This window comes from Panulirus ornatus, chromosome 14 (assembly GCF_036320965.1).
Source record: "Panulirus ornatus isolate Po-2019 chromosome 14, ASM3632096v1, whole genome shotgun sequence".
In the NCBI taxonomy this organism is placed as follows: domain Eukaryota; kingdom Metazoa; phylum Arthropoda; class Malacostraca; order Decapoda; family Palinuridae; genus Panulirus; species Panulirus ornatus.
In genome coordinates, this window is record NC_092237.1 from 47,229,725 (window position 1) to 47,243,311 (window position 13,587).

At 48.5% G+C, this 13,587-nt stretch overlaps 1 protein-coding gene across 2 annotated transcripts in view; it reads right to left on the bottom strand.

Annotated features, from left to right (window-relative positions):
- The window catches only part of LOC139753378 (breakpoint cluster region protein-like), a 357,006-nt gene that overhangs the window by 73,403 nt on the left and 270,016 nt on the right, over positions 1-13,587 (bottom strand). The window contains exon 1 of one of the 2 annotated variants that reach the window (XM_071669805.1): positions 166-920. The exons of the other annotated variant lie outside the window; for it this stretch is intronic. Within the exon in view, the coding sequence (XP_071525906.1) occupies positions 166-376 (211 nt within the window). The 5' untranslated portion in view covers positions 377-920. Of the gene's footprint in view, positions 1-165; positions 921-13,587 lie in introns of those variants that run through there. 2 annotated transcript variants of the gene reach the window in all.

Consider the following 13,587-nt stretch of genomic DNA (forward strand, 5'->3'; position numbering starts at 1 on the left):
TTACACAGATATCCCTCTGTATACCTGCTCCAGTCATTGATAATCACTCCAGCTTCTTCACGTGCGCATCATATATATATATATATATATTGAGCAAGATTTTTCCAGCCATTTACGGATCCCTAACCACACGAATAGGTCGTTTTTACCATGAGAACAACTCACCTGTCGTGTGTAGTGTCTGCTGGGGCAAGATACCAGGGGCGGCTCCCTGGCTCAGCGTGTGACGTATGGTGATCACCGCAGGTGTCTCAACCCCACCAGGACCTAACACCTGCTGACCTCTGCCACCACCTCCTGCCTTACGACAACACCTCAGCCACTTGGTCGCCGGCTCAGAGTGACCGGTTGGAGGTGACGAGGTGATTACGATCATTCGATAGTACACGACCTGGTTAATGACTCTGACGAACGGCGGCACAGTTGTTGTGCAGAGATCGGAAGTGGTTTTGCAGAGGTTTGGCCAACTACTGTGGCCGTGCCACTGGTGTGGCACCTGCTCAGTCTGGCTATCAGGTGTCTGCGTCGTCTGCCCCCACTGTCTGCGTCAATGTGGGGCGCAGCAACATCCTCCACAACCACTCCAGGTGGTTCCTGTGGCTCGGCTTTAAGAATCATAATCTGGTATGTGTCAGAGGCCACCATGACCTCCCTGGCCAGGTAGACCTCAGTTTGACCATGGCCCAGGGCCCATCACATACTCAAGCAGACCCTAACCTTTAATGCCAGTAAGAGTCTCGCTGTTGTCACTAGCATCACCACGTCGCGGCAACACCAAATCAGTGAGCTGCTAGTTCTTCACATTAGGTCGCTAGCAACAATGCCTTATACAGTGTTGTACACAGGCAACACAGTGGCTCACACCAACTTCTGTAAGATCATTCCACACTGTACCTCGTCCAGCTGCCTCACTCTGGCTCACCTCTCACGTACGTAACCAGGGAGCAGTCCCTTCCTCAGGCACCACAACCAGCGAACCAACTTCCCATCATGACACTTACAACCAACAAGTACCTAACTTGTCAACGTTGGAACTACAGTACTGGGAATTCCAAGAAGTTCCTTCCGATAATTTCCAGCTGTACTCGAGGCATCAATATAAATTACTCCTGTCTCCCCATGATGCTGGGGATTGATTGATCTGTGCCGGTAACCCCGGCAAATTTATCGTGCACCCCATGCTCATCCTGTGAGCTGTAGAGCAAAAGGATTTGACCCCAGTGGGTTGATGACTTATTCCCTCACTAGCCTGGTGTCTCGAGGCTTGCCTGTCCTCGTCACACCTGTGTTGGCTGAGCATACACTTGCAGCTTGGATGAGCAACGAGGAACTTGCTACACAATACAGTTCACGACCGCGATGTCCACAGGAAGACCAGCAGTTTTCGAGCAGTTCTATACTCCGTCGGAGAGCACTGATGCCTCCGACGTACCCATATGACGAAGGCGAGAGACTGGAAGTCCATGCACGCCCGCCTCCTGTTCGGCCGCAGCCTACGGGTTTAATCCACTGTCACACTGAACTGTTTGTCTCGTATCTGACCTTCCGAACACGTCCTATGACCTTCAGGACTAATGTATCTTGGTTATTGGACAGAGAGGGAGTGTGGGTGGCGGTAAGCCAGACTTCGCCCGCACCTGCTGCCGCTGGGGACGGTAATGTTGGCGGGGCGCTGTGGGCGGGTAGGCGTGAGGCACCGCAGGCAGAAAGGGTCGTGGGAGGCTGGATGGAAACAGGATAGACAACAGGACCTGCGAGGAGGACCTGTGAGTATCAATTCTGATGGCTTTATCATAAGAGGAAGGAACGTAAAGGAACGGAACACTTGGGAACGACTGTGATCACCGAGGCTATACCCTTTGTCCGCAGCCAGGAGAGACACGTCATTATTTACACACACACACACACACACACACAGTATCCTGGATGACATGGTTACAAACCTTAAATAACAACAATAACAACAAATTCCTCACAGGCAAGACAGTCATGGAAGACTGCAAAATATCGCCACTCAAACCTCAAGGTATGATAAGCACATGAGAAACAGTGAGCACTCGGAGCCCAGGCCACTACCTGAAGCCATCACAAACACTCAGCGATGCGTAAAGGAGATATGTACGGAGGTCCTGGAGAAATGTTTACAAAATGTACCAGACGAACGAGGCTGTAGTGGTTATGTGGGCCTGCGGGCCACAGCCATCAACAGCTTGATCGAACAACGACCAAACTTGGCAGCTTGGATTCGATCCGAGTCCAAGGACCAGCACGGTGGCAGCTGGGGGGCCATCATCACCAGCTGGTCGACCTACTGCCACTACCAGCCGGTCGACCTGCCTGTCACCATCACCAGCTGGACGACCTGCCACCAAGTGTACTGAGTCACTCCTGCAGCCACGAGAGCTCCCTCACGCTCCTGTACTCCCCCCATGAGCTGCTCTACCGAGACAAAAAACGGCGGGAAAAAGTTACGCTAACAGTCGACGACATTTTCCCCGAAGTGGTCATACAGTGAGACACACACACATGCACAGACAGACAGCCATGTTATCCAATAAACTACCACTTACAGTAATTACTCTCCTCCACTAGGCTTACTGAAGTCGTACCACGAGGCTATGTACACCTATGTTCCACATGCATCACTTACCACCGTGGTAACATTCGTAGAAAAAAAAAAATATTGTCAACAATTCCGAAGTGAGGATCCTCATTTTCCCGAGCCCCTTCTCCAGTCTGTTTCCTCTCTTCCCTTTAGTACACGTGTTCGTTACTCCTGCAGAGGTTCACGGCGATCATGTTCTCGAGGTATATAAGAGTCTACCTTACCCTCAGTCCTCCAGCAGATAACCGTGTCACACAACCAACAAGTCTTCTATTCCCTGGACTCCCAGGTGGTTAAGTGATGCCAGTGGAACACAGGTGTTGTTCCTCGTCTCCTTCTGAGGTAAGGCAAGCTCATATCTCCTGGAAGGATTACACCCGCTACAGGGCTTCCAGAATTGATGTGGCATCTGGTGACTCACAGACATCTGCAATGTCTCACACCAAGTTTTCAAATTTGGGGTTATTGACACTTTCCACCACAACAAGTGAAGATTTAACTCGTTGACCTGACCCTGAGGGGTCAGGCCAAAGCCCAGGTCATCATACTCAAAGGTGGCAAAGTGAAGCCTATGAGGTTAAGGAGTTAAGTTATTATAAACGAGCCATTAACATCTACACGGCCTCCTTCTCTTCCCCCCTACCCACCCTAACTTGTCCTTCCTATGGTGTCGCTCTTGTGTAGGTTGTCGTCTGGAACTCATTAGCTCAATTTCCAGGTAACCTTTTGAAGTGTGTTTCCATAATGACAGGGAATACTGCATATATGAGAGAATCAGGAGACCACTTTCAATAGGAGCTTCGACGTGGGCGTCATACGAGTCCCTGGATAATGGCGGGCAGGAGATATCGTTGTGGTGTTGGTGCTGGAGTTTGGTGGACGGTTTCCTGGGATATTCTGTCGTTTCTCATCTGTACTGTCTCCAAAATGATGGAACTTAGGTTACACACACACACACACACACACACACACACATATATATATATATATATATATATATATATATATATATATATATATATATATATATATATAAGGGGGCCATTTTTTTGTTTCTTTATATCTTATTTCTTCTATTGTTAAGATAACGTAGCAGGTACAAGTGACTTTCATCCACTGCTATGGGCACGTCTGATAGAGAACCTGTAACATCTGATACACTGACTCTTAACTGCTAGTAAGTTCATCATAAAGTTTGACGTTGTCCCTAAACCTCATTTGGCAACTTTTCTGAAGTTGCTATAATGATGTGACAACTTTCATGTCTCCACAGAGTCGAGCTTAGGTCCCGTGCTGTTGGCTTTTTGGTGAGTGTATAACACGTTACTGTCAAAAAGAACATCAAACCAAAGGGAATCACTGTTTACAGATGAGTTCATGGGCGTCAGGAGGTTCACTGGGTTCTGTGTGGTGACGAGTGATTTCCTCACAATGACCACCACACCATGGTACGGAGTGGGTCGTACCCCGTCCTCTCGCTTGACTCCTCACACCTCATGATGAGTGTGTATTGACTGGGGCACGGGAGATGGGAGGGAGGTGGGTTACCTAAATGGTCAAGCTGGGGGCTGGCCTGGACGCGGGCACCATACGGTACAAAGACGAGTGGTACAACAACTGGACGCGGAGTTTAAAGGTGACCATTACAACCGAGGCAGATCCAATGGCCCCCCCATGACTCTTGCCATGACCAATATGTACACCTCACCCCTCACCCCTTGTAAAGGTACACCTCACCCCTTGTAAAGGTACACCTCACCCCTTGTAAAGGTACACCTCACCCCTTGTAAACGTACACTTCACCCCTTGTAAAGGTACACCTCACCCCTTGTAAAGGTACACCTCACCCCTTGTAAAGGTACACCTCTCCCCTGTAAAGGTACACCTCACCCCTTGTAAACGTACACTTCACCCCTTGTAAAGGTACACCTCACCCCTTGTAAAGGTACACCTCACCCCTTGTAAACGTACACTTCACCCCTTGTAAAGTTGTCAGGTTACCTGGCAGACTGTACCCTCGTCAAGGCAGTGGTTTCCTACATGATCACTGTACAGAGAAAGCAGCAACAGTTGGTGCCCGCGGCCTGCACCAAGCCACATCCTCCAGCTGAACGAGAGAGATCCATCGCTGCTGTGCCGAGGTGGAGCTTCTTCGTGAAGCAAATATGGTACACTAGTTTGCCTATAGTGATGAGGGGAGGGAGTGCTGGGAGTCTGACCATCAGAGTAGGTTCAACAAGTACACTGGCGAGAATATCATCCATATATCATCCATATTCAGTACTACAAGCTCTTCAGGTTCAACACAGTTGGAGACCTTGACTCATTTCATACAACAAACACTGAAGTCCTTTCTCTAGGCTGGTCTCCACCTCCACACCTTTGTCTTGGGCTAAAGCTGTACTGTTCCTCCTCTGACCTGTGAGGCTGTGTGACATAGCTGCTGGCTCAATTCTCGGTGAAGTGGACTGGCATGCAGTTGGTGATGATGTTCTTACAGTGTATTGCTGTCCCGTTTGTGTGAACAATAATGTGTTATGTGAGAGTTCCAAGTGGATGTCCTGGTTTATGGACCCTTTACGAAGAGATCGATCAACTATAAACTAATCATATATTACATTAAATTACACACACACACACACACACACACACATAATCATTATGTTATCAGAATGTTGTCTTCCTGGACAGCCACCTGTCCACACCCCCTTCCTACCTACCCCACGCTGTCATACACCGTCTCCAGGCTATCATACACATCCTCCCCAGCTTACCGCATTCTCTTCTCCAGCCTGTCACACAACTTCCCCAGAATATCTCAACCCTCTCCAAGCTATCACACACTCTAGCCGCAAGCATCCGCACTCTAACCCAGGCTGAGACACACTCCATCTCCATGTTGTCACACACATTTCCCTACCTGCTACACCCTCGCCCAGCCTGTCACACAGCTCCCACTTCATCATTAACACCGTCAGGGTTGACAGCAAGCCTCCCCTCTCTCTCTCTGTACTCCTAACAGTGTAATTTCGTCCTTGATTGACGGGGCTTCTGTTCATTACAGTTCACTAAACAATTTCCGCCATTCTGCTCCTTGTGCCGCAGCCTTGCCATCTTCACCTCTGCCACAATTTAACTTTCCATTTTCCACATTGCAAGGATTTCATTCCTCAACACAGAACTCTTCCCTTCCCACGCCTCTCCTAACTCCTAGACCTGACGACCCCCCGTCTTCAAAAGGCAAAGTTTTCCACTTCACCTCAAACTTTCAGATCATCCCTCCTCTTCCCTCCTCACTTCTATATCTCTTTAGCACAGTTAGATTACCTTTCATTTACGGCCTGACCTGGACGGCGAGCTCCTATCCATGACCGGAGCCTTCCACGGGGAGGAAAATGTTTCTTGAGGAAACTCAACGCATTTATGAACGTTCAGTAAAGCAGTGCGGCACAAGGCGGGCACAAGGTCTCTTTACACTCAACTTACAGCTCGTCTGTAATGTAGGAGTCAATACACTGCTTGATCCGTGGTCATCATTCCTGGTAGTTACCTGCCGGTCCTCAACATTTGTGAGCCTTGGATTGGGATTCCGTATTCACAACGGGCCCAAAGTGACATAGCGTTATGTCGTGTCGCTGAGTTCGAGGTGGTGGCCAGACCGTACCAGACCCTCGACCACAGCCATCGCCTCGTACTACGAGAGCACAACGTACTGGTGCACCAGCCTGCTGCACGATCTATGTTGTCTCGAGACTCTTACCCCCTTCCTCTTAACACACAGCTGTGGAATGAACCATGATGAGGTGGAGCAGGACCATGAATTGAACAAGGGTTTGATATGGTATGGCCAGCACTTCGATGTCCTGACCTGGCAACATGCTACGTTACTCTGGGCCATAATGAAGCAGATGATTTACCATCTGCAGCTGACGAATGTTAACGAGCGGAAATAAAAAAGAGCCATCAAGGAGAGCTTGTATGAAACGAACTTTTTATGTGGATGAAAATATCTAAGAGAACAACACAGACAGGGGTCTAACACTGTGTTGTGAGCGGAGGATCACGTACGAATGTGCTGTAATTTCAGTGGAGATGAGGTCCTTCGTGCCCAGAGAGCTCCTGACCAGTTGGGTCCAGCACTAGTGTGTCCGGCCTGACGCTGCTGCACATTGCCTCACCATCAAGACTCACGAGCTACCCCCTTGATCCAGACCAATGAACACGATGACATGACCCCTTGGGTAGGGTGGCCTGGTCTTGCCCTGACCCTTAATGGTCAGGTCAAAACGTCAGGCCATTATACTCGAGGGTTCGTACCGTCGAGCTGATTGGCAAACAAATATCCTGAACTCTCTCCTCCTCCATTACAACACTGACACTGAAACACAAACATAAACTGTCCTCTCCTATAAAGAGCGTCGCACAGTGTACAGTGTACATCATACAACCTGACACACACACGCACACATACACACTACTACCTGTTGTTCACCTCCCGTCCAGCCCCTCGCCCGGGTCATGACTCCAGTACCTGCAACAAAAAACATACATCATTAATACACATCAATACATCATGTATTACATGAATCAAATATAGTTTAACGATTAACAGACATTAATACATCATATATTACAAGAATCAAATGCAGTTTAACGATTACTCTTCATCCGATAACTTCAAATACACATAAAGCTATTCTCTGTACCAAACTCAAGACATACCTATCCATAACTGTTCTGTATTAATTCATCTATTCCTAGATAGTTAAATGTCCACAGTATACTAGCTATAAACTGGTTGTTAGTGGTATATTTCTATGAGCCATCTACAATTAAGTAGTTATACTCCGATAATTAACAGCTTGAATACACAGGGCAAATAAATATCTTACCACCACTTTTTCTAAGGAATAATACGAGACGAGGGACGAAGCATTATGAGAAAGGCCTACTGGTCTGGTAGCACTGCTTTCAGGATGTTGCACTGTATGGACTGCGAGCAACATTTCCTGTCAATTGCTATAATAAGTCTTATAATAGTTTCACATTGCGATGTACATGACCACACATCACGGCTACCATAATGATTGAGAAATTTGTCTCACATATGTGCTCACCAACCCTACCGAGACAACTCGGGTCGTATTGATCATTTCGAAAATCATCCAACCCATATGGAATATCTTTTTTTCCAGAATGGACACCCCACTTTTGGTGAACGTGTGACGGTAAAACGATAACTGAACTTAATAAATGTTTTGCTTCATTTCAGATACACAACACAGGGAACAGAATATATACAAAGACAGTGTTGTAAAAACATTAATCAAAGTAAAGCTGGAGGTGGACCGTGAGGACAGAGGCCTCCCAGCAGGTTGTGGACAACAGTGGTGGCAGAGATGACATGATCCAAGACATTACAATGGCATCTCCCAGAGCCGGGCCCACCCTCCTGGTGAATCATCCATTCAAGACGAGACGACCCCATAAAGGGCGACCTCACCCTACCTAAAGACCATAAGGCATCGAACACTTCAACGAGTCAATAACTGTGACCCACAGAAGTTCCCGCTGGGTCAAAAATAAGTCCTCAGTTAGGTACCAGTGGGTCAAAAGGACTTCCCCAGCTCATGGCACAAGAGTTACATTTCGTTGTGTCTATTGGTTACGAACTCAAAGATTGATCAAAGCAGTTTATTGTTTTTATTCTCTGAGTTCGGAAAAAAACGACAATTACATGCTAGCATGAAACTTCCTGGTATATTCAAAACAACGCTGCCACTACCTGGTCAGCGGCTTCCCTGTGAACCATCATCCCTGCCTCACTCTGTGACCCTGGGAACGTGCCTTACTCTGTGACCCTGGGAACGTGCCTCACCCTGTGACCCTGGGAACGTGCCTCACTCTGTGACCCTGGGACGTGCCTCACCCTGTGACCCTGGGAACGTGCCTCACCCTGTGACCCTGGGAACGTGCCTCACCCTGTGACCCTGGGAACGTGCCTCACCCTGTGACCCTGGGAACGTGCCTCACTCTGTGACCCTGGGAACGTGCCTCACCCTGTGACCCTGGGACCGTGCCTCACTCTGTGACCCTGGGAACGTGCCTCACTCTGTGACCCTGGGAACGTGCCTCACCCTGTGACCCTGGGAACGTGCCTCACTCTGTGACCCTGGGAACGTGCCTCACTCTGTGACCCTGGGAACGTGCCTCACTCTGTGACCCTGGGAACGTGCCTCACTCTGTGACCCTGGGAACGTGCCTCACTCTGTGACCCTGGGAACGTGCCTCACCCTGTGACCCTGGGAACGTGCCTCACTCTGTGACCCTGGGAACGTGCCTCACTCTGTGACCCTGGGAACGTGCTTCACTGTGACCCTGGGAACGTGCCTCACTGTGACCCTGGGAACGTGCCTCACTCTGTGACCCTGGGAACGTGCCTCACTCTGTGACCCTGGGAACGTGCCTCACTGTGACCCTGGGAACGTGCCTCACTCTGTGACCCTGGGAACGTGCCTCACTGTGACCCTGGGAACGTGCCTCACTCTGTGACCCTGGGAACGTGCCTCACTGTGACCCTGGGAACGTGCCTCACTCTGTGACCCTGGGAACGTGCCTCACTCTGTGACCCTGGGAACGTGCCTCACTCTGTGACCCTGGGAACGTGCCTCACTCTGTGACCCTGGGAACGTGCCTCACTGTGACCCTGGGAACGTGCCTCACTCTGTGACCCTGGGAACGTGCCTCACTCTGTGACCCTGGGAACGTGCCTCACTGTGACCCTGGGAACGTGCCTCACTCTGTGACCCTGGGAACGTGCTTCACTGTGACCCTGGGAACGTGCCTCACTGTGACCCTGGGAACGTGCCTCACCCTGTGACCCTGGGAACGTGCTTCACTGTGACCTCACAGTTCTCCAATGTGTCGCGATAAACCGATATGAAGACTAAATATCGCGGAGAGAAATTTCCTTTCGGGATTTGTTGGAGAATCATGAAACACACCAATGAACAAGGCGGTACGACCCTTTCAAGCACGAGGTTACGACCTCTGAATATACCGACTTGACCTATGACCTGATCCTTAAATGTCGTCGCAGGTTTGACCATCGTAAACCTGGGCAGTACCGTCATGTTCAAGAGCCGTAACTTCTCGTGTGCAAGAACTATACCGGAAGGTCGTACCGTCAAGACTGATTTGTGTCTGTATCCTCGGCAGATTCACTGAGCACCTCATACCCATCCTGTGAGCGGTAGCGCAAAAGGATTACAGGGGTCACAAAGAGCCTCTGTCAGACCCCACTGGGTTAGATATTACACAGGTCCTTACATAACTGGTTCATTATATAAGGTTCATTACAGGCATTACGTAAGTCTTACATCTGGTACGTTTTACCGACTACCAGCAAAAAGTGGATTGCAACCTTGTCGAAATCACTGCCACACATTCTTTGTCTTCACTACTTGCCCTTAACATCTTGAGATCAGAGTGTAACATGTTGGTCTCTGCAGCTAGAGACAAGCAATCAAATCAAGATCAGAGTGTAACATGTTGGTCTCTGCAGCTAGAGACAAGCAATCAAACATCTATTGGTCAAGGGATTCAAATCAAACCGTGCCGTCAGATCAACAACATAACTGGTGATGTGGCTTATGACAACTGATGACAATTCTGCATCTTATTCCAATCAGAAGTACATAACTACAGTCAGATGAATCAAGAGGCTGATAATCTTCCTCTCCGTTATCACCAAGATAAATTGCGATCTACTGATAAGATGGAAACTATACGAGTTCGAGCAAGTGCCGAACCACTCAATCATTGGTCATCGAAGTGTGGTCCAGATCTTAATTTGAGCCAATGTGTGTGTCTGGCAGGTGAAGCAGTCGAATACACGACACGAACCATCTGGTTTGTTACAAGCAAACCCTATAAACCATCCCTTGATTCGTTTCAAGCAAACCACTTGAACCATTCACTAGTTTGTTTTAGACAACCCATTCGAATCATCTCGATGGAATGCTTTGAAGCGAATGACGCAGCTAACACTCAAAGGTGCCAATTCGTCTCCATTATGGAAACGATCACTTTGTTAGCAATGCATCACGATCTCGTATCTTTCGAAGTTTCGATTTTCTGCTAATCTTCATACGTTCGACCTACGTCTGAGAGCAACAATATAATTTCTGTACGTCGTTTATGTGGTTGAAAGCCTAATGACCCCATCTCCGATACATAGGAACATAACTGAAGGTACCGTACACTCGTCAGATATTTCTCGCTCCTACAATGTTGTCTTCCAAGCCTTGGAGGGGATAACTCTTACCCCTGGAGATCACGTTGAGCAGCCACAGGCAGTGTGGCATAAACACAGGTCGACACAGACTTACAGGTTACCCCTCATTCAAAGGTTCTAGACGAAACGATCATTTTCATCAACTTTAGAGAATATGGCAGTTTACTTGTTCATAAATTGATGATTTAATAGATGAAATAATTTCATGTTGCACTGTGTGACAACTACAGCACTGGCTGATGGGTGGTTTTCAATTAGAGCAAAGATGTTCCAACACTGGTTTCAGAGCTGACGTCTGACGTATATCCGCCGGTGAAGTCAGTACATACCGCCGGAGATACTGACGACCTCAGGCCATGGTCATACTCAGGCCTCTGTGTTCAGAAAACCTCTGACACCTCGTAACTGATCGTGGACGCGCAGGCCAGCGACCGTCATAATAACCTTGTTATGTACGCGAACTTGTCCAGCGACCTTCCCTGACACCATTCTTCAACGGGTGTTGTTAATGTAGTCTTCACACCCTCCCTATCACATGACAAGCCCGTTCTAATCAGGGGAAATAGGTCACTGATTGGTTCTGTCAAGAAATGAGTCCCCCAAAACTGGCCAGTCACGGTGAGTCTCAGACGTGAGGTCGAGGGAGGGGAAGTGAGAGCGTCGTCCTAACGCCACTCCTGACGAAGGGTGGCAATGGGCACCTCCTCGCCTCCCGGAAGACCCGCCGGATGGCAACACTCCCTGACGGCGGTTATCCGCGCCAACTTTCACACGATATCACAAGTTGAGAGGCAGGCACCGGATATCCTGTTCCCGGGCCCCGGTGACTTGCCTCCCTCCCCGGGATCTCGGTAAAGTTAACCCGGCCAAGCTTGAGATCCTCCGGAGCGACAAGGATAACCTAAATCCTCGACCACCGTCACCTACGGTCGGTCTTCTTGACCAAGACTTACGTTAGGTTAAATGTTCGCTACGCCCACCGTGGTCACGTCAGGCAATCATCATTACTGCCGACCATTCTGTGCACAACGATCTGGTCATGATCATGAGGGACTCGAAGGATTAAGTAAAAGCCTGGTGAACACAACGGTACGACCCTCAAGCACGACCCTTGGGTAAGACCTGGTGAAGACGATGATACGATTCCCGAGCACGACCCTTGGGTAAGACCTGGTGAAGACGACGATACGACCCCAGAGCACGACCCTTGGGTAAGACCTGGTGAAGACGATGATACGACCCCCGAGCACGACCCTTGGGTAAGACCTGGTGAAGACGATGATACGACCCCCGAGCACGACCCTTGGGTGTGATGGTCAGACTTTCATATCCCAGGGTCGTATTGTCGCGCTCAATGGCTTAACGATACTTCACAATGACACCAAGTTCACACCTTGCAGGAAGGAACATAATCAAAACCTTACGAGTGTTACCATCAGTTCAAAGGCAAGGTTTACATCTGCATCATACAACGTTACTCTGTCATCTCGATTATACTACGTCACTCTGGATTATACCACCTCACCATGTACGGATCATCCCAAGTCACTAAGTCTGGATTATATCACGTCACTCTCTCTAAATCATACCACCTCACTATGTCTGGATTATATATAACAAGTCACTAAGTCTGGATTATACCACGTCACTCTCTCTAAATCATACCACCTCACTATGTCTGGATTATATATAACAAGTTACTAAGTCTGGATTATACCACGTCACTCTTTCTCTAAATCATACCACCTCACCATGTCTGGATTATATATAACAAGTCACTAAGTCTGGATTATACCACGTCACTCTTTCTCTGAATTATATCACCTCACTATGTCTGGATTATAACAAATCACTAAGTCTGGATTATACCACGTCACTCTTTCTCTGAATTATACCACCTCACTATATCTGGATTATACCAAGTGACTAAGTCTGGGTTATAACACGTCATTCTGGATTATACCAGGACAGTATGCCTAGTACACGGTTATATCAGCACACTCCGTCACTCGTACCACACCACTATGGGAAAGCCAGGTCATTATGACTGAATCAGACTACGTAAGTGTCAGGTTTTCAGCCACACTACGCAACACTTACACCCTCGCTTGAGACTTACACCCTATTCGTTCAGTGTCCAGAGGTAATATGAAAATAGGTGTGGCATGTCCGCCTGGCGTCGTCAAACTTGTATTAATCCTGAACAACCTAACTTGGTAATTAGATAAGTTGATAAGTTTACAATGCTCGGGTACCACAAAATGGTACCTGACCCCATCCAAAAATGTTCCACCTGACAATGTTCGCTTGGGACCTAAGACCACCTAACAATCTTCTCCGTACACCTCAGACCACCTTACAATGTTCTTCGTACACCTAAGACCACCTTACAATGTTCTTCGTACACCTCAGACCACCTTACAATGTTCTTCGTACACCTCAGACCACCTTACAATGTTCACCTGACACCTACAGTCAATGGTCCCCTGACACATGAGCCCACCTGGTAATGTTTCCTTGTGCCTGACATCATCTGCCACTGTTCCCCTGGCACCTGACACCTACTAGTTTCTTCTCCCTGCAATCTGACACCACCTGGCGTGGATCCCTCACCACCTCACACAATCTGGCAGACTCCCTCTGCCACCTGACGGTCTCTCGTCACTCCATCAATCAAAATCAAACA